The following is a 19,759-nucleotide window of genomic DNA, read 5'->3' as shown; positions in this document are numbered from 1 at the left end:
GGCATTCCTTTTGAGCTGGCGCACCTACGCCATGATCTCGACGGCATGGGCTGCGAGCGAATTGGTCCCCTCTGACCACACCACTACCAGGTCATCGCAGACCACTCTGAGGGTGGTGCTCAGGATACCGAGCTCGTCGCTCTCTGCCTGAAGGTTCCTCCTCGCCTTGGTGAGCTCCGTGGCTAGCCCAGCAGAGATGCCCTCGACCTCCAGCCTTTGGGTTGTCATGTTCCAAGCTTGGCCTAGAGTTAGCCGATCTCCTATTGTGCCTCATCGTGCTCTCGGACTGCCTGGTCATGCTCCTCATGGGCCATGCTATGCTCCGAGCGAAGCCTCCCTATGGTTTGGAGTAGCTCCTCTCACTCCTTGCACAGCGAGGCGACTGCCTTAGCATCTAGACTCACCCTTCGCTCTAGGGCTGCGAGCTTCTCCTTGGCCCCTAGCTTCAGCTCCCACTCCTTCTTAGACTTGGCTAGAAGGTCAAGGATCCACCGGTGGGTCTTGGCGTCCCTCTAGAGCAGCTCGTCCCGCTCCCTCCTGACTTTGGCGGCCTCCTCATCATCTTGTTGTGCCCTCGCTGATAGGGCCTTGAACGCCCTCTCGGCCTCATCTGCATGCCGACAGGCCTTGGCCACCCACAGTCAGAGACTGACCGCCTCCTCAGCAAGGGGAGTCAGCTCGGCCACCCTCTGTTAGGTGGCAATGAGCTAGGTGGTCACATCCCTATGCAGCCACGCCTCTTTGATGAGGTGGCCCTAGTTCTCCTTCTGCTCGCGAAGGAACCAGGATTTCTCTCGGCTATGAGCGATAAGGGACTAAAAAAAGATGATGGTCAGAACATAAAAATACATGAAGAAAAAAGAGGGTGAGAGGCAAGATCAAGTGAATACCTAGCTAGTGGGAATGATGACTTTGCACAGGGCACCCCTGGCATGGTCCAAGGCTTTCAGCATAGCCACAATCCCCTCATTGAGACTCTCTCGCTCCATGCTCTTAGCGGCATCATCGAGGGTGAAGAGTGTCGATGTTGGGTCTTGTGGATTCATCCACTAGAGCAAGGGCTCATCCTACGTAGGTGAGTGGCTGCCCCTCGACATTAGGGCCATGGACGATTCCCTGCCGGTCCTCTCTGCCGCCGCCATAATGTCTGGGGACCCCTCGGTCGCATCCCCCTTCGTTTGGCCCATGTCAAGCGCCATCACTTGGGCCGCCAGTGGCGCAGATCACGTCGTTGCCTCGGGCACCGCCACGGTTGCATCCAGCTATGTCCCGCCAGTCACAGCCGCTGCCACCTCTGTCTGCATTGGTAGGGCCTCGACTGGCAGTGTCATGCCTACCACGATCGGCACCACAAGCACGGTCGGTAGCTCTAGTTGCCCCATCACCGGCAGCGGTATCACCTCCATCGCTGGCTATTCAGCGACCTCCAAGGGCGTCCCTCGAGCCTCGACACCCGCTTGTCCCGCCGAGGGCATAGGTGCCACTGTGGGCAATGCATGACCGACCAGCGACGTAGTCGCACCGGCACCGCTCTCGCCCGAAATGGGTGCGACATCAACTGATGGCTGCCACCTCACTTGAAGGGTGACGCTCTTTTTTGGTGCCAGCGCTAAAAGATTGCGCCGCCTCAAGACGTTGTGAGAAAGAAAAGCATGAGTCATGATGAAAATAGAGAAAAATAGAGGAGTTGGTGACTTACATCATCCATGTTGGGCAACGGATATGTTTGGGGGGTGAACCCCTAGATCCTTGCTCCGCCTCATCGGGGTGGGGCCATTTTGAGCCCGCCCCCTGCTCTTGGGTAGAGGGGCTCGCCCCCTTGCATCTTGGGGCACGATGGTGGAGCCACCCTCCTCTACTGGCACCTCGGACGCTGCGGTAGGCCCGCTAGCCCCTGTTGGCTCCTAGGGCAGGCCAATGGTCCGGCCTGTCTCAACCGGCTTCTTGGACGCGCCCTCCCCTCCATGGAATAGGAAGGGTCCTGACCCCTATAAGGATGAGCGGATACCTATCAACACATCCTCGCTCTCTAGGTCATCACGCTTGGTGTCGTCGACTACCTCATCGTCATCTTCCTCATCATCATTGTCATCGCTGTCACTGTCCTCCCCTCGCTCCTGCACCCGCAATCTCTGCTGCCTCTTCTTCCTCTCATCCTCCTTTGCCTTCCTCTGCCGCTTGGCCTCGGTGCGATTTGCTGCCCTCACAGATGAGTCCCTCAGCAACAGAGCCGGGTGATCCATGAGGACGAGGTCCCTTGGCTGGTCCCCCAATCTCAATGATAGTATCAAGGGGTCAGGAGTTCAATTGAAGAGGAGGTATGAGGAAGGGAAAACTTACAAAGATGATGTATCCTGATTTCAACCGCATCGGGGGATGCCCCGGCACCGGGTACACAAAATCAAGGGGGCACCCGCGTCATCCTGAGAAGGCTCCATCGCCTCTTTGATGCGCTGCATGACTTTAGAGGGGGAGAGTGCCCCCTCGGCAAGCATCGTCCCATCAAATGATGCCCCGGGTGCCATCGCGTATAGGAGAAGCACGCGCCTCATCAGTGGCACCACCCTCCTTGCATGGTAGGCGTCGATGATGCCTAACCCCTTCAGCCCTTCTCCTTCAGGATGTGGATGGTGGTGAGGTGGTCCTAGATTTTCTTCTTGTCCTTCTCTGAGACACCCCACTTCCTCCACGAATTTGGGGCCTCTTCGATTAGGCGCCCGGTGAACTCCGGTAAGGGGGCAGCGGCGTCATTCTTGAGATAAAACCAATGCGAATGCCACCCCTTGTTGGAGGTCGACAGTCGCATTGACGGGTATTCACCGACCCGGTTATTTTGGAGGTGGATGCTGGCGCATCCTATCGGCGTATTCAGCTCCTACTTCTTCTCCCTCTTCTTCTGGAGGGTGACGGCGAAGAAGTACCACCATAGATCAAATTAGGGGCTGATCCCTAGGAATCCCTCACATAGGGCAACGAACGCCGCCATGTGTTGGATCCCATTGGTATTGAGGTGCTGCAACTCTATCTTGTAGTAGTGCGCGAACGAGACCACGTAACCGTTGGGCGACAACGGCACGTCCTCCTCGCCGGGCAGCAGCCACTCCTCATCCACGGTCCACGCATAGAGAATACCATGGCGAACGAGGGCCTCCAAGCACTGGAAGGTGATGTCAGAGCGGCACCATGGATCCATTAGAAGATGGGGGTGGGAGGAAGCGAGCTCCACAGCGGCTGAGATACGGATGCGAGAAGCCTAGGCAATTGGTGGCAGAGGTTGCAGATGCGAAGACAAGGAGGCAAAGTATGAAACCCTAGGGGCAAACCCTTTGGTTTTATAGGGACAACAGATGTGAGGAAACCAACCGTCCACCTAGATCTCCACGCCCGCCATGATCCACCAAGATGGGGGTGGGATATGTGCACGCAATCCCTATCCTTTCCTTCGGAAGACTCACCGGATGTTTTGCCTCCACAGATGGGCCAGGACTCATTACGAGTAAGAGGAATATAGATCCAAAAATGCCTCTACAGCCCGTCTGGGCCTAGGAATTCGATGTCCAGACCCATCAATGGGTTCAACAACTGCTCCAGGCACCCTTAGGATAAGGGATGGGCCCACAAGCAGCCGATACCCGGGCGAACAAATGCCATGGACATCTTGACCCATGATCGAGTCTTAGCTAGGCTAACCCTGGCTGGATCCCCGTGAATAGGATGCCAAGACCCCAATCAAACTATCTAGCTAATGAACCACCAAATCTCACGATCATACCCGCGAAGGGTCCGACCCCGGCAAGGAGGAATCACCATCCTCAGGACACGCCGTGGGCAACAATAGAAGGCCAGGGCCCTTATAGTCGTCCCTTTCAGAAAAACCTTCGAAGGAGTATTCTACTCCTCCACAGGCTCAGGGGCTACACCCACCGGGTGCGCTCGTGCGCACCCACTGGCAAGTCGAAAAATCCCCCATGCGATTCTACTCGAATCGCCCGGGGGCTCGGGAGCTACTGTTGGGGACCAATACTAGGGTACCCTAAGAGGACGAGCTAATGACCATCAATAATGAGTCATCCATGCGATTAAGAGCGCGACTACATATCTTGTTGGGCTCTGCCTTGTCTGGCCACCAGGGCCAGGGGCTCTACCTCATCTGACCCCCGAGGGTTGGCTCTACCTTGGTGGACGCTGTGGTTGTGGGCTCCGCCTCACCCAACCCCCGAGGGTTGGCTCTGCCTTGGCTGACTCCCAAGGGTTGGCTCCGCCTCATCCGATCCCCTAGGGTTGGCTTCGCCTTGCCCAACGTCTGAGGGCTGGCTCCACCTCGCCCGACGTCTAAGGACCGGCTCCACCTCACTCGATGTTCGAGGGCTAGCTCTGCCTCACCCGACGTCCGAGGGCTGGTTCCACCTCGCCCAACCTTTGAGGGCTGGCTCCGCCTCGCCCGATGTCTAAGGGTTAGCTCCACCTCGCCCAATGTCTGAGGGCTAGCACCGCCTCGCCCAATCCCTCAGGCACGGATCTTTATGGAAGCTCACGACAACCACTATGGTTTAGAAGGTGTGACCCAAGGTCAAACTTCTAGCATCGTGTAGGAAGCGGTCACATCTCAACATGACCCATCCCCACGACATGTCATTCCAGGGAACTCACATTGCCCACGATGATGGACACGCGGTCACTGTGTTACCTACTCCCTGTATGGCCGCTGATCAGCATGCTGGTTCGCCGCGCCGCCCATCAGGGTGGAATGGGACGTGACGACCTGTTGACAATGCCAGGGCATGGCATTGTCAGCGGACAGGTGCCCGACGTGGCTCTGTCATGGTCAGCGGACATGCGCCCGACGTGGGGCTATCCTTGTCACCGCCTACCATGTCAGCGGGGCCCACATGGAGGAAAAGGAAGACCCGGCTACCCTGAAGGACTTCTTTTGCCTCTCGTTTTCCTCTTTTCTCCCATCTATAACCCATTGCTCTCCCTTGGCCTATAAAAGGAAAAGAAGGGCACCCCACTAAGGGCATCGATTCACGACATGGCACGTCACACTGCATCACAGCAGAACCACTAGCATCGAACCTCGAACACATAGCTGAGCAGTGACCAAGCTCTCAGCACCCATTCGATCTTTCCATCAGAGACTTAGGGCTTGTCCCTCTCTCGTCCATTTGTAACCCCTACTATGAACTTTTTAGTGCTAATAACACGAGCAGCAGCCACGAACTGGACGTAGGGACATTCTGCCCGAACCAATATAAATCTTGTGTCTTTTTAGCACACCATCCAGATCAGACGCGCAATAATACAAATTTACTCATTGGTGTTTACTCGAAACACCGACAGGAGTCAAACGCCATTTTTTATCTATTTTATTTGAAACTAGGTGCGAAGTTCTCACACTATAAATGAGTTCTCACAACATAAGTGGGAACACTTTCAAACCCTAACCGACCATTTGTAACAATGGTGTCTCCTTGTTGCACAAGCCCACACAGCCGCCCCTTATAATCGTCATCCATAACCATGCATGTGTGGCCCCTTTTCCTCATAGTGCTCATCCCTGTTTGCACGTGCACCGTCTTCCCTCCTCCTTGTTGATGACCCTAGGCCATCCCTCCTCTTTGTCATAAATCCCTTCCTCGACCGCATGTCATTGCCTCCTCTTCAATCCCTTCCCACAACCATGTGTGTACCATTGTCCATCATCTGTTTCCCTGACTCCAACCACGAGCATCGCAAGCCCTTGTCCTTATCTTCGATCCTCTACTAGGTATCATTGTTGTTGTCCCCACTGTCGATCAAAGCACATGCTACCATCCCTTGTCTTTGTTGTCCCCTTCCCCAACTCAATGCCACAACCCTTCATCCTTATCACCAATCCACCCTAACCCAGAGTCCTCCCCATGGTGATGAAGTTTCCCACTTTGTCCTCCCTAGATGAATGGATGAATGCTTGGATAGATTAGGGTTTAGATAATGCATGGGCGAATGAAATGTACTTAGAAACTTGTGGTTTTTTTAGATATATATATTTCTTAATGTAAAGTCCCAATGTGTTTAAGGGTTACTTTGCTTATATATATATATTTTTTGTTTTAGAATTTTTTCAGTTGCAATAATATCCAAGTGTAACACCCAAAATTCCAGATAAATGTAATTAGCATTGTTTGGGTGTTCTAAATTTGTTAGGAAAAATATGTTTTTCTTAAATTAAAAACGAATCATAATATAAGGATACAAACATGTTTGTTGCATTAGTTTTTGATTGATTTCTTGTGGGACAGATGGTTTCTAAGTCGCTTGAAGTTGAATTAGTTTACGAGCCACAGAAAATAAGGAAAAAAACATTTTTTTTTCTTTTCCCCTTCCCCTCTATTATTATTGGCCAATTTTCTATTTCGGACCGCGTCGGCCCACAGCCCCATTCGTTATGCATACCACCCTTCATCGCCACCAACCCACCCTCGTCAGGCCTCGTTCGACTGCAGGATGCCAATAGAGAGGGGATGGGATTCTTCTAGATGAAACTAGGTGTACATTATTCTTTGAATGACTTTGAAACTTAGCTTGAAACGTATTTAAACTGACATTAGGGCTATAGGGGTTTCACTTCATTCAACTGCATCCAATCCATGTGCATCGCAATTAATCATTGTGGCCAGCCTATGAACAATAAAATGACATTATGCATCGGTGGGATTATTGTTTTCCTTCATCAACTCAAAGCACTCTTCTTCTTTTTTGGCACAAACTCAAAGCACTCTAGATCGATGACCTAACACTGGAAAGGGCAAAATGAAAACTTCAATTGGGTTCGTGTAATAGTTGCTGAACATTAGTGGACATGCCAAAAAACACTAATCTGAATAATGGTGGGCATCATATAGATTAAAATGATAACAGATTTTTTTTTTCTTCAAAGAAAATGATAAGAAGCTAGCCGCCTACAAATAGATAATTCTCCATTTTATTAAGATGGCGGCCCTTTGTTAAACACTGGCACGGAAATGTGCTTTAATAATTTGGTTCGTCAACGAACTATGTATACCCTGTGTGCATTCATGTGCAGTTTATTCTCTGAAAAAGTAGTTAAACCTATTTTATATGAGAAGTCAGAGTTAACGATGACACCTCATTGGACCAACACACTAGTAGTAGTAGATTATGTGTGCATATAATTGCTTGCTCCAAGAGTCTAGTGCGTGTATATTATTTCCTCCGTCACGCATTGTTTTGATATATATGCACTCGACAGGATGTGCCCTGCAAGAATTGGTAGAGTAAAATATCCCGTACCTGCATTACATGTGCAAATTAAAGCATCTACTTGCATTGTTTCGGTTCTTCACAGCGGCGGACCCAGAAAATATTTCAGGGGGCTGAACAACACTGCTGTTCGATCTTAAGTCTTAGCCCCCCTACACTATAGAATTTTGCCTAAAAATTCATGGGGGCTCCACGGGGGTTCCACTGCTGCGAAATGGGTAGGAGGGGCTTGAGCCCCCCCCCCCCCCACCCCCGCCCCACCGCTGTGTCCGCCCCTGGTTCTTCAATATGTATGTGGCTATGTGCATATGTTTTCTCTCTCAAATATTTAAAGTTAATTAATCCATAAGGTCAGAGTTAATGGCGACATCTCATTCTATCTACATTAGGTTATTCTTGCACCCATATAATTGCTACTAGTTCTAAGAGTTCATGAGTATGTTATTAATTCTGTCTATGATTACATCATTCTGTGTATATTATCTTGGCCCACATTGTTTTAATATGTAAACTCAACAGGATGTGACCTGAAAGAATCTCTACACTAGTATAGTGCCCAGTTGCTGCATTCACATCTTCTTCCCGGTTATCCTACTGTGCAAATTAAGCTTGACTCTGAAGCATATCTCATCAATGTTTGCAGATTAGTTATATATATGTAGAAGTCAATGTTGATGATCCAACCTTTTGAATCCGAGGCAGAGCCGGCCACGTCTCTTTGGGTGAACATCATGTTCTCAGCTAATAGTGGAGATGTGAAATGACACTATTTTTAACCATTGTGGATATTAGGTCAAAATGATAACAAACCTTTGTTTTCAAAGAAAATGGTAACAAAAGAATAACAATTGGTGAAATCTTAAACTTTTTAGCATGAAAAGGACAAACAACTTTTATCAAGCCACCTATAAATACTTAACTCGGTCTCTGTTCTATTGAGATGCAAGTTATTGGTCCTTTGTTAAATATACGAGTTAAATAAATCAAGTCAGCACATAATACAAGTACTAGCATGAAAATATTAATGTATGGATCTACTCAAATAGCATTAATTTAAGTTGCTGGTCCTTTGTTAATGGTAGTATAGATATGTGTTTTGGTTTTCAAGGAATAATTCATGTTTTCCCAGTGTCAGTGTGCATATATTTATTCAGTCAAAAAAATATTGAAAGTTATTTGAATAATATATATGTTGTGAGAAGTCAGATTGAGTGTTGACACCGGCCCCTTAATTTAAAGGAATAATTCAGTTTAGTTTATGGATACGACGACAGGATGTGACCTGCAACAGTTGCTAGATCGAGAAATATACTAGTAGTACCTGCCATAAGTTGCTGCATTCGCATCTTCTCCCTGATTAATTAGAAGTATCTTATTCTGCAAACTGATCATCAGTCGTCATCTGCAGCTTAATTATCGCATCGATCATTCGATCTACCATTTTGTATGTAGTTCAGTTATGCAAAAGTCAATGCTGATCCAGCAGCATCTTGCCTTGTGGAGGCCACGGGTGAGCACGTGCTCTGAGCATGAACTCCTGTGGACATCGCATGGTTGCCTGATGCTCGCTACAAATTAAGCAAATTAAAGACGCTAATAAACAACACACGACCTTAAAAAAATGGTGCACGATCGATCTATGGCACTGCACTAGTAGCTAGTATCGATCGATCCAGTGGCGGGCAGGCGGTTACATCATTGATCGCGACGAGTCAGGGCCACATTCATTGGGGATTGGGCCACAGGATATGAACAATGGACATCATCAGTTGGGATTTGGAAATGGGCAAAAAGAAACATGGCATACGCTACGCTTGCATCGGCAACATGATAACGACGATGGCTCCGCTAGCACCAGCAGCACTTGCAGGGTCCAAACCGATGAAGTCCAACAAGAGCAAGAGTGAACTGCTAAACTACGCCTATTTACAAAGTCCAACTTCTGTCATCATCTACACATACTTGAGATAACTGGAATGTCTTGTAATTTCGTTGCCATGGTAATGAAATTCGGTTTTACCGGTGTCGAAAAAAATCTACACATACTTGCTCTATCAGTACATACATAAGCATATGCTCATGAGCACTAATATATATATATATATATACAAAAATGAATTACATTATTATCAATTAAGTACAATTTATTTAAAGCCTGAATAAATATATATAACCTGTAAAGCACGCTATATATAGTCCAGGTGTCCATTTCAGTATCATAACCTTTCCAATACTTGACAGCAGGAATCATCCAAAGGCACAACGCTATGAACCACTAGATTATTATCAATAAAATATCCACATGATGATATTGCAACCTTGTGGCTACTATATGTGCAGAGTTCAATCATCCAAAATCTGTGTTTGTCACTGTGCCATATGCTTGTGTTTGGACGTAAATGTGCTGGAATATGCTAGGCTGGCCAATGCCAGAAATATCTTTCGTTTATTGGTACGTAACGTACGTCCAAAAGTTGTCATTATTAGTGGAATATATATGTGTGGAAACGTTTTTGAAATCATTACGTTGGGCTGAACCATCTCGATCATAAACAAATCAGCGAAAGTAGGAGATCCAAAATTGTCATGCTAGACTGGGTGCCAAGAAATGTGATGATTCACCCCTACGTCCAAAAATGTGTTTGTTACCTGGGCTTGGCTTAGACAGGGCAGGCAAACTTGGTGTCTCCATCGTCTCGTCCTATATTCCAACATTGCAAAACTCAAAAGGTACCACCTTGAGTGTCTGTCATCGGCACGCAGGTCTCCACTTCCGATTGTCATTCCCAGCACCGGCATACCAGTTTCTTCAGCTGATTAAGTCAAAGTTCATTTCCCCAATTATTCCATCAGTTGTCTACTCTCAATGCGCTTATATCCTGGTGCCGAATCTTTCTGTTGATTCAGGAACCAAATAGTCCTGGTTTGTCACAATCCTACTGGTCCCAGATGCTGAATTAGGTGAACATACCCTGCATTTTATCCTTGGAACACCGCTTGTCTACATTTACCATTGCAAATGCGCAACGATGACCCAAGGGCTGCCAATCACTTCTCTACGTTACATACTAATAGTAATTGATAGCAAAAGCCATTAACCTGACCATTCCACTGAGAAAAGAGCAAAGGTTTCCACTAAACTAACCTTTTTTTTTCCAGCACGGCACAGAGCAGAGACACTCAGCTTTCATCTAGTGCTCAGGTCATTGTCGTCTCTGCATGTGGAAGTGTAACAACAGGGCATCTGAATAGTGTCACCCATTTATCACTACAAATGACAGCAAAAGGCATTAAACCGAATGTTCCCAGCAAATGATCTGAAATGGGTGGGAAAAAAGTGTAAGTGTAAGACAAGTGTAAGATAACATTCGTTATCAGTTACACTGCACAGTTTTTGGCTTACTCCATAAGCCACACATGAAAGGACGACTTCAAGAACATGATGTGTTCCTGTTTTCACCCATCAACTTTCTGAGCCTTTGGGTGCAAATGAAACTGGCCATGTTGGGCTTAACTTTCATGGACTGTTGATGTACTGCAAAATATGGAATCTTCAAATCCATAAATGTCAGAACACTCCACTCCCTTGAGATTAATCAACAAAAAACAGGGGTTTTAGGAACTAACTCATGAAATTACATAGATGTTAACTTTGTCACCATAAAGTTCAAATGGTTAAAATCTTCCACAGGAGAAGTAACAAAAAACTGAGAATAATACAGAACTAGCATCATAGGGGTCATGCATTTTGGTCAATGTTACAACCACATAACACCTACAGATATACACCATCCTCCGGATGGCAATCTAGAAGCTTCAAGAGCTAACAGTTTTTTAATACCCTATTATGTTCTTCAGTAAGGAAAGCTGCACAAATTTTGAAGCAAATGAGTATCTGATCTAGCTTTACTAGTTCAAAACTGTGGATGCTCCAAAATGTGTTCAGTTTCTTTTTCAGCTGGTGCATATAAGCACCGATAAAATGCTTCTACAATAGATATGCCCTAGCGGCCTACCCTTGAAAGAAATGCGATGATGAAAACATTGCAGAAGTCTTGATTCCCTACAGCTAGTGCCCCCTAACAAGGTTAGCGCAGTATTGTCCTCTAGAAAGTCAGTTGTTTGAGACTAGATTCAGATAAGGGGCTGCCATCTTGGAGGAAGAGACCCCCACTGTGAGGAAGCAAGATTTGCTGTTTCTTGTCTTTTGTGACAATGTTTTGATCTGGTGAAGCTTCTTTCAGTTTCTTCACAAACTCAAAAAATTTTGCAACTTGCAGAGCATACCTATATTAGCAGGAAAGACTATATTAGCACACTTTCTCCAAAATACTTGATATATGGAAATACAAAGCAAACAAACTGGGAAAATAACTCTGTCAGAAAATAAGCATTCAAAGTTAAAATTTAATTTACCTGTAGCTTATTATTAGACATCAAAGTTAAGAGTTCTCCAATGGGCCAACAACCCACAGCATGGTAATCTTCTGTATGCAAAACAGTAATATTCAAAATTTCTAAAAAAAACATTCATTGTTTTTAAGACCAGGCACAATCTCAGATAACAAGATAACAGTACAACTGTAAAGCAAACAGAAAACAGAGTTTATGATTGGAATTGGATAACTGTCAAACTTACTTTCTATTAGCTTCAACATCCCTGCTAAAATCAATATTTGGTTCGCAATCCAGTACAAGAGCAGGAACCTAAGTTGCTTAAATAAGTCAGTTTCCAAGTCTGAATAACAACTTGTTAAAACAAAGGAAACACATGATGCTTACTTTCTGGATACTAGAATGCATATGACTCCCTTCTAGATAAAATACTCTGTCTTTAATGTCAGGGTGCAAGGAGTTGTCTATGCTACATGGCAACTGGCTTGCTGACAATAGTCTGTGATTCCCATGTTCAGAAGGCAGTAACCAGCATTCATGTTTCTCATGTAAATCACGTAGATAATGCAATGTGACACTTCCTTCTTCAGCTCTACTTCGAAGCATCATTCTCTTGTGACAAGTATCAGGGGTAGCTCTAAGATAGATAAATCCATCAGGGATGAGGCCAGGAAGAGATGACAACACAGGGTCAAACCAAGAATCATAAATGCTGAGTTCCATTCCATTCAACCAATTAGCTTCATGAACAGCACGAGCAAACACCTGCAGAAGGGGGCACACAAATAAAGTTACTCCATTTGCACATGAGAAAACATGAAACAAGTACAAAATTCAAAAACAGTCAAAGAGGCAAGGTTTATGACACTACTAAGTACTAACTCTCGAAGACGACTGGATTTTGCATCTCCATTTTGCTTGAAATTATTGGTTATATGGATAACAAAAGTACACATCACTATTGACCTCAGTGCATAATGTGTAAGACTGTTGGTTACAAGTCTACAGCATAGCAAGGGATCAAGGAGAAGAAAAATGCATACCATTCGATCACTGAAGATGCTCTGTTCCACCAATCTAAGCGGCTTTATTCCTCCAGAGGACTATTTTTCTTGCATGAGCCTTGTTACAAACACATAATTTTGGAAGGTGTAGGCATATCTCTGTGGCTCCGCGTAAAAGGCACCTAAAATGTTGAAATGATCCGGACCAACATTCTGCCATTTTGACACTGGCTCAGGTACAATTTCCACAAGATCACGAAGTTCAACTGTCTCATTGGCAATTTTCTGTAGGAAGGTAGACTTCCCCACGCTGATGTTTCCCTCAACACAAAAGGTGATTCTCTTGTCCCTGGTTGATTGCATGACAGGTACCTCACTCTTCTCTTTCAGTTCCCCAATAACACTGTCTTTCACGAAGGATGTTATGCTCTCTGCATGGCTCTTATGAATGATTCCAACAGAACTTTGCAAAAACTGAACCATCTTCTCAGCACACCCACCCACAGGCTGCAGCATTTTGAGAAAAAACTGTTAGAGCTCTCAGAGACAAGCATAACAACAGACTTTGTAAGGAATCTATTCAGCCATTCACTTATGTATTTGGAAACACTCCCAAAAGGCCAAAACAATGATATCAAAGACACCACATACTGAACCCATCATTCATACAGTTTGATCATGTAACACTCTGGAAACACTTCCTGAATATTCCTAGCTTCCTAACTAAGTGAACCAATAGGAACTGAAACTAACTCTGTAATCAACCTCCGCTATCTCAGGACTCAGGCAATGAAGTGGCAGAAGTACACACGATGCAACAAGTAATCCTTATGCCCAGCCCAAGTGTTTGAGATTTCAATTTGCATCCGCAACAGAGAACAGGCATCAAGATTTAATAAGAGGAGGAACTCTCTGCGTTATGCATTAGGGATCAGGAAGCTCTAATAAGAAACCTTTAACTGGCAATGCGGCATGCTCTCTTGGGACTTCCTCAATGCAACTTTAGGAATCATAAGAAATTAAGGCGAACTGAACTTACCAAGTGCTACATTTGTCCAGATAAGAGGCAAACAAAGACAATCCCATGGATACAGATACAGATACCAGTTTTGGATTTCGGTGCAACCCCTGACTAGACTATTACCACGGTATTGACTATTGAGCATGACGAACAGGAGATAAATGCCAGGCTCTCTTCCCTGACAACGCATGTTTTCTCATTAAGGCCAGTCTCAATGGCAGGTTTCGTTTCACTGTTTCCAAGAATGCCACATCTGCAGCTCTGAAACTGTGCGTTGAAAAATGAAACTGGCTCCCTCAGCCATTACCGAACTAACACCTTCAGTACAAGATCCAGTCCCACATTGCGTGTTCTTTGCAATTCCAAGGATCTATTTCAAGTTCCTTAGCTATGGAAATCAAGAAAAAAACGATAGAGGTGAATATACCTTATCAGTGTACAGCTGCTTCAGGCGCGCGAGATCCCGGAGCCCGCCATCGACGAGCTTCCGCAGGTTCCGCGGCCCGACCCCGGGGATGCCCAGAAGCTCCACGCTCTCCCTCGCAGGAAAACCAACAGGGGTTTCCTTTTCTATGGCCCAACCAAAAGACGTTTCTTTTCTTTTTCATTTTGTTGTTTGCTCTGGTTTCAATCAATGAGTATAATGCTAGCTATCATAGATCTAGATATTGGTTTTGGACATGTGATTTGTGAAATGACTGACTACTAGAATAGAGGTTATTACACCCTCCATTGTAAAATATAGGACGTTTTGCCTTTTTCTATATAGCTTGTGTTATATACTTAGATATACGGTATGTCTAGATAAATAAATAAAAAAAGTAATAAATCTAGAAAAGCACAAATGAAGGGAGTATTCTTGATGAACAATGAGAGATTGTCTCGGTCACCAAATATCTATCAAAAAAAAAAAACATGACTGTGCACAGTTATGTTTATCTTAATTAGATTTATCTTCACGTTTAATTCTTCCTCTCGTCTCTGTATAAGGCCTAAAGAATCAAAGAACCACTAAAACAAATCACCTTTTTTATGTGATGAATGTGGTTCTAATATAAGCCCTTCTTTGTTGCAACATCAACATATCTTACCTACTGAGAGGTTGATGGATAAGATAGTCACTCTAAGCTATCGATTGTTCCAATCAAGTTTCATGACACATAATCAATCTACTACTAGGAGACAATTATAGCATTTTCTATCTAAATATTAATTTCTTTCTTGTCAAATAAAAGAATTCATAAGTGAGACTTTATTTGATAAAGGAACATCTTCAGCTCAAAGTGGTAAAAGCTCATAAATGAGACTTTATTTGATAAAGGAGCAAAAATATTCCCTTGTCTTGTTTGTATAGGGAGAAGCCCTCATTCTATACTTGATTCACATCATGAAAAGTCTTCCTACAACTTTAGAGTGATGAAAACTTAAAGAGATGTTACAATTATTTTTGTACTCCATCAAAATATTGAAGTCCAAAAGTTTAGACCGGCGGTGATAACCAGTAACGTAAGTGTTGCCATCAAGTCTCATAACCCAATGTTGGAAGAGGTAATAGCACCATCCTCTTCTTATAATATCCTAGCATGCACGGAAAACAAAGGCCCCCTCTCTGGACAAATAGAACCCATTCTAATAATTCAGAGGTTTTAGGGTAGTTTACTCAAAATAGAGTAACTTGTTCTTGTTCCATTCTATCACCAAAATCAAACAGCTAAGACAAGATACAAAATACTAGAGGGGGCAATGCCCCCTCCCTAGACACACACAAAATGATGCTTCCATATTTAGTTATTATTAGGAATTACTATTTGTTGTCTAATGAATAAGACTATAACATTTCTAAAACAAAAAATTACAAGTATGTAAAAAGTTTGCATGATGGAACTTTCTCCTCGTGAGAACCAACAGAGTACATGTCCTATTAATATGGAGGTCTTAGGCGAGATAAAATCTAAAAGTATTTGACTCAAAATAAATTACTCCCTCGGTCCCAAAATAGTTGACGATATAGGATTCAAATTTTGTCTTAAAATATTTGAGCTTCTCACTTCTCAATGCACATTTCTCTTCTACCAACACACCGTTTCTTTTCCCATCATTATCTCTCCTTTTCTCGTTTTCTGTGCACCACACTTTTTAATCCTCCTTAATTCCCGTGCCCAAATCTAAATCTAAATCGTCAAATATTTTAGGACAGAGGGAGTAACATCCTCCACTTTGTCTCCAAATCATACAACTAATATAAAAGACAATATACTAGTGGGACAATGCCCCCCTCCCAAGACACAAAAAAACGATGCTCCCATATTTTGAAACTCTTTTGCAATGTAATTTTCAAATATTTCAAACTTTTGAATTTTAAAAACAACTCACATATTTTTAAACCCTTTTCAGAGATATATTTGTACCAAACTATTTTGAAAAATTTTAGCACATATTTAAGTTTTATTTTAAAAGTTCCATTTTTGGAAGATTTTGAAAACTATTTTTTGTGAAATTGAAAAATAAAATATTGTTGAAGCCTTTTTCAAAATATTTTGAAATGCTTTTAAAATACATTTTCAAAGGCTTTGAAAAGCCAAATTTTAACTCATTTTAAAAAATAGTTTCGAAAACAAACTTTAGATAATTTATTTGTGGTAAATAAGGAAAACCTATTCTAGACTGAAATGAAAATTTTAAATTTATTTTGCACATGAGAAAATTAACGCAAAGGCATGGAATCCAACAATCAAGTTAAATTATAAGAAAAAAATATAAAATCAAAATTTCTCTCTATTAATTTTAACTACTTAAATAAAGCTTGATAAATTTTACTAAAATATCATAATAATTTATTTTATCTAGTGTTTCCTATTTACATCCTAAACTTGAAATTTTAGGGTGTGATAGCTACCCCTGAGTTAAGAGGTTGAGAGTTGAAAAAGTAGCTTCGTCTGATTCACTCTACATACAGAGTCACTTTACACGTAGATATCATAGAGAAATATTTTCAATCAGAGAATCAATTGTTAGAGAATTAGCAACCAAACGGACCCTAAACCTAAACCGTTTCCTGGCTAGGAAGCCCATGGAAATCTCAGTGGACTTGAAGCCGGAGCAAGATTCGGCCCAATAAATCCCTCACAATTTTCACGGGGCCCAGCCTTCAGAATGGCGGAATTCCGAAATTTGAAATTGTCGCCTCCTCGCTTTTCTGCCTTTTCACTCCCACCTCTTCCTTCCAGCGACGACTCACCGCAGCGGTGGAGAACGGATGGCCGCTACGGGCGGCACTCCGAGCCCGGCTAAGCGGCCGGCCCACTCTGACGTCTCCTCCTCCGATTCTGACTCTGACGGGGACCTCGTCAGGTACGGCCGGCCTCACCTCAGCGCCTCCCCTCGCTCAAGGGCTCGCTCTAGAATGTTCCTCTTTCGATTTGTAGCTCGTTGGATTGCGGACGTTCTGTTTCTCCTTCGTTTCCTGGGTCCTGGCATGATTTGAGATGTTCAATTCCGTGGTTGCGGCGGCAGTGACCTCAGGGAGATCGTGTGCCTGCTGCGGCTTATCAAGGGCGGGGCCAACAAGGACGGGCAGAAGATCTGTGAGCAGATCGTTGCTAGGTGAGTTGCAAACCTGGTGGACTCCGAATCTCCTCGTGATTCTGCAAACAATTGGGCTAATCGCGTAAATCTTTGTTAATATCAATGTTTTCCATGATGCTGATGACTTGCGATTGCACTGACTATTGCCCGATTGCGTATTTACATTCGGCAGTTTTTTATATGATTTCGCATATTGCTGGTGAAATCTGGCCCTATCTGCAGTCCATGCAATTGTGCTACCTTTTAGGCTTCAATGCAGTTTTGGCAAAAGAACTTGAAAAGACTCACGATTTTGTAATTTGTAGTGAATGGAAGGGAAATAAGGCAGTATTTTTGACAGTTGTGTAGTCCTGTGTATGGAGCTTTTTGTTTCTTGGATTAATCTTTGGTTGTTTTGTTGATATTGCTGTGCACATAGCTTGTGGTCTGAATTTCTTCCTAAAGGAATATTACTCTTGCAATGCAGCAAGAGCCTGTTGGATTTCTCTGTTATGAATTTTTCTGTTAATCGTGGGAAATCAAGATACTTTTCCTTTTATGCAATCAAGGCACATAGTATTATCTTTCCACTTTCTATTTAAAACAGCACTTCAAAATTGTAGACAACAGGAGAGTGTCACATGAGAGCTGTAGTATCGTAATTGTAAGAATGAGTTTATCTATGTGATTGGTCGAATTTTTGGCTCCTGAGTAGGCTAAATGCGTGGTCTACGATATCTGAAAGTCTTGTTCCTTCATCTGTATCACCAAAGTTTGTTGTTAATTGTTTTCTTAACCTGTAGTGTGGCAGCAGATATTCAGACTATGCTAGAAGAAACCCAGCTGAAATTTGAGGAGGAAAGGTATTTGATATTCCACTTCCTCATGATTTTTTCCCCATTAACTTACTGAGAACATCTGAAGCCAGTTATAACTTACAAAGAACTAAACAAAAATATTCATCTTCAGTGAGAACACACTAATCTGTGTTCTATTTGTGCATGCAGACAGAATTTGCTAAAAGTACTGTCTAACACTTCCAAAGAGGTATTCATAACAACTCGTATTCCAGGGTTTTATTTTGTTCTAAAATGACACAAGATTTGTACTTCAGCAGTGTGAGACTTCACTGAACGAAGAGTACAGCAAGTTTCAGGAAACATATGATACGTTCTGTAAAGAAAAGGATGCTCACATGCAGACTTTCAGAGGTAGGTCAAACAAGAGCGCCTGTGATGGTTGCTTCTCACCAATTTCTTCACTTACACATGAAGCGAGGCTCTTTTTTTCTTTCTAAAACAAGCTACTGGCCAGGATACTTGATTTGTTAATTCATGATTGAATTTAGAGTACACCTTTGAGGCTGTGTTTGGATCATAGGATTTTCAAAGGAATATCAAAGGAATCAGCTTTCCTATACTTCTGCGTCCTGTAGCAGTGTTTGGAACACAGGATTGGTTCATTCCTTTCCGTAGGAAAGTTTCCTGCACCAGCACGTTTTGGAGGAAAACAAAAATCCACCACAACCTCTTGTTTGTGTTTCCTTCACGAAGTATGAGATGAATCTGAGGCTGGCCTCAAGCTTATCACGTTTGTGCCATGGTGGATGCCTAAACTGTAGTATATTTAAGAGAGATCAATGCTTATCACAACTATGCTTACTGCAAACTAATAGATTCCTACGTTATTAGTATTCCTGTGTTCCAAACACCAATTCCTATAAAAATCCTGTATTTTTCGATCCTCTGTTTTACACCTCTATTCCTTTCCTATTCCTGTGTTTTCTCTGATTCCTACGTTTTACATTCCTCTGTTCGAAACAGGCCCTGAATAAACCTGTGTGCTTTGTTTACTGAAGTTTGTTTTTTGTTGCTATTTATACAAATGAATTTGAATTATGTGCCTTTAAAAAGCATGGCTTGACAAAAATATTAGCCTATCAACTGAAATCTTTGTATACTTTATCTGCAGACCTGTTCTCAAAAGTTGAAGTTGAGAAGAAGAAATTGCTTGAGAAGTATGAACATCATAGTAAGTAGTAGGATGACTTGCCAATTTTTGTGCGATGGACCGTTGTTTACCTGACTGACTATCATCATTCTTTCAACCAGGGAAGACAGAGACCAACACGTTATCTGAACTTGACAAAACATTCTCTGAGAAGGTAACACATGCGGAACAATCTGTCAGAAGGGTGAAGCAGGTACATCTTAACATATATTTACATCTGCTTGCTCCGTTGGCACCTTTGAGATTCCAGTACTGATTTCACATTTCAATTTCATTGCTTCATTTGTGCAGGATGACAAGTCATTTATCATCTTTCGCAAGTCTATTGGCTCGTTTCTTGAGTGTGGCTCTGATGATGATTTTGACCTTGATGAGTGACGCTGCTAATGATAATTCATATAATATAGATAAACGGAAGCTCTTCATTCTTTCGTGGTATTTTCTCTTTTTTTTTTTTACCTGGCGGGCTTTAGCAGTATACGTTTTTTTATTATACTTTAGT

General features: G+C 43.5%; 1 protein-coding gene and 1 pseudogene across 1 annotated transcript; one reads left to right on the top strand and one right to left on the bottom strand.

The window, feature by feature from the left end:
* Nucleotides 1-11,121: 11,121 nt before the first annotated feature.
* On the bottom strand, nucleotides 11,122-13,190 carry LOC136545613 (uncharacterized; annotated as a pseudogene).
* Nucleotides 13,191-16,916: 3,726 nt separating this feature from the next.
* Nucleotides 16,917-19,759, top strand: LOC136545611 (uncharacterized). The gene is made up of 8 exons (XM_066537618.1): nucleotides 16,917-17,034; nucleotides 17,197-17,286; nucleotides 18,051-18,110; nucleotides 18,255-18,294; nucleotides 18,362-18,458; nucleotides 19,219-19,278; nucleotides 19,359-19,450; nucleotides 19,549-19,759. Exons 1-8 carry the CDS (start codon nucleotides 16,940-16,942, stop codon nucleotides 19,633-19,635), a joined length of 621 nt encoding a protein of 206 aa, XP_066393715.1. The 5' UTR covers nucleotides 16,917-16,939; the 3' UTR covers nucleotides 19,636-19,759.

Source organism: Miscanthus floridulus, chromosome 3, assembly GCF_019320115.1.
Source record: "Miscanthus floridulus cultivar M001 chromosome 3, ASM1932011v1, whole genome shotgun sequence".
Classification (NCBI taxonomy): Eukaryota; Viridiplantae; Streptophyta; class Magnoliopsida; order Poales; family Poaceae; genus Miscanthus; species Miscanthus floridulus.
This window is presented reverse-complemented; position numbering and strand designations above follow the sequence as displayed.